Below are 2500 nucleotides of genomic sequence, written 5' to 3' on the forward strand. Positions count from 1 at the left end.
TACAGCTGCAGGTGCTGTCTGCCTTTGAGACCACTAACGAGGCGTACGAGACCGGGAGGGGGCTGCCGCCCGCATGACGTTTACATGAGCCGCGTAGGGGGACAGCTGGGTGTTCATTTTCTCTCTCTGTGGCCTGCTTGTATATCTACTCTTCCAGAAACTTCAGTGTTGTGCAATAATGAGACATTCTTACACATACCGGAAACTGCTTCTCTGGAAGAAAATGGCTCCCATTTTCATGAAGCTTAAGTTGCTATTTGAATGCCTTGGCGTTACTATAGCTTTGTGTTTATGTTTCGTACATTTGATGACTCATGTACAGCTTCACAGAAAGTATTCTGGAGTACATCAGGGAATGTTCACATCCAGCCTACTTTCTTTCCCATCAGTTACAATATTATCCTGACTTTAAACGCTGTGAAGCACATTTACCCATTTAAAGACATTTCCATGCTAAGATTCCTCTCTCTCTCCTCTCTCTCTCTCCTCTCTCTCTCCTCTCTCCTCTCTCTTCTCTCTCTCCAGCTGGAACTACGTATATATTTGGCCGTGACGGCGGTCTGATCACGTATACCTGGCCTCCCAATGACAGGCCCAGCACGCGGGCAGACAGGCTGGCCATAGGCTTCAGCACACAGCTGAAAGATGCTGTTCTGGTGAGGGTGGACAGCTCCTCTGGCCTTGGAGACTACCTGAAGCTACACATTGTAAGTCACTGACTCTACTATGTTCTACTCATCCTCTACTCTGCTCTAGTCCTACTACTCTTCTCGGCTCTATTCTACTTTACTGCTCTACTCTACTTTACTTTACTCTAGTCTACTCTACTCTATTTTACTACTCTACTTTACTTTATTCTACTTTACTCTAATCTACTTTACTCTACTCTAGTTTAGTTTACTATTCTACTTTACTGGTCTACTCTACTTTACACTATTCTACTTTACTATGTTCTACTCTACTGTTTTCTACTTTACTCTATTCTACTTTACTGCTCTACTCTACTTTACTCTATTCTACTTTACTCTATTCTACTCTACTCTTTTCTACTTTACTCTATTCTACATGACACTATTCTACTTTACTCTACTCTACTATACCATGCTCTACTCTACTATATCCTACTTTACTTCACTCTATTCTACTCTAATTGACTCTACTCTACTATATTAAGCTTCACTCTGCTCTGCTCTACTCTACTTTACTTTATTATATTATATTCTACTCTACTTTACTCTATTCTACTTTATTCTACTCTCATTTACTCTATTCTACTATATTATATTCTACTCTACTCTAATTACTCTACTTTACTCTACTTTACTCTACTCTACTCTACTCTACTTTACATTACTCTACTCTACTCTAATTAATCTACTCTACTCTATTCTATTCTACTCTCATTTACTCTATTATATTGTATTATATTCTACTTTACTCTACTTTACTATACTTTACTCTACTCTACTCTATTCTACTATACTCTACTTTACATTACTCTACTCTACTCTAATTACTCTACTTTACTCTACTCTACTCTAATTACTCTACTTTACTTTACTCTACTATACTCTAATTACTCTACTCTACTCTATTCTACTCTATTCTACTCTACATTACTCTACTCTACTTTACTCTATTCTATAAATACTCTATTATATTCTACTCTATTATACTTTACTCTATTCTACTCTACTCTGTTCTACTTTACTCTATTCTATTTTATTCTACTCTACTCTGTTCTACTTTACTCTATTCTACTTTACTCTATTTGACCTCACTTGTTTATATATTATATCACGATACACACACACACACACACACACACACACACACACACACACACACACACATGTACCATGATGGTGATACATATGATGTGATGGTGATGGTGATGGTGATGATGATGATGATGATGATGATGATGACGATCATGTCAAGAACAACTACACCAAACATAAAGATGAGGTAAAGGTGCTACAGCAAAGTAACATCACCATGGCCTGATATTAGTAATCTGTCGTTTAATGATGACGGCAAATGAATACAGACACGTCGGTGTGGCTTCACACTAGTAGCCCCGACAGGCGTCAAATCCCTGCTGTTCTGGTACTAACAAGATGTTGCTTCCCGCCTCCCTCCCCTGATATGGTCCACGTGTTGTGAGCTGTAAGTACAGAGAGCCTAGTCAGAGACAACACAGTAATGGGGGTTGTTTTATACAGCTCTGACCTGCCCTGTAATTCTACTGCCTTCTGCCTCCCTGACCCGCCCTCCTCCACCAACCACCCACCCACCCACTCCCTCAGAATACTGATAGATGCAGGCAGAGAGTGAGCACAGGCACACATGCTGCTTGTGCACACACACACACACACACACACGTCAGATGGACGTGCACACAAACACACACCACTACTACAACCGCAAACATCCACACACACATTCAGTACATAGGCAATAAACTTGAATTCAGCTTGCCACTGCCCACATACTGTAC

General features: G+C 40.2%; 1 protein-coding gene across 22 annotated transcripts in view; it reads left to right on the forward strand.

Moving 5' to 3' along the window:
- LOC135523501 (neurexin-1a) overlaps nt 1-2500 on the forward strand; it is a 608692-nt gene that overhangs the window by 403706 nt on the left and 202486 nt on the right. For all 22 annotated transcript variants that reach the window (XM_064950217.1, XM_064950216.1, XM_064950219.1 and 19 more), the window contains one exon: nt 526-707. In XM_064950217.1, the coding sequence (XP_064806289.1) occupies nt 526-707 (182 nt within the window). The remainder of the gene's footprint in view (nt 1-525; nt 708-2500) is intronic.

This window comes from Oncorhynchus masou, chromosome 31, assembly GCF_036934945.1.
Source record: "Oncorhynchus masou masou isolate Uvic2021 chromosome 31, UVic_Omas_1.1, whole genome shotgun sequence".
Taxonomy (NCBI): domain Eukaryota; kingdom Metazoa; phylum Chordata; class Actinopteri; order Salmoniformes; family Salmonidae; genus Oncorhynchus; species Oncorhynchus masou.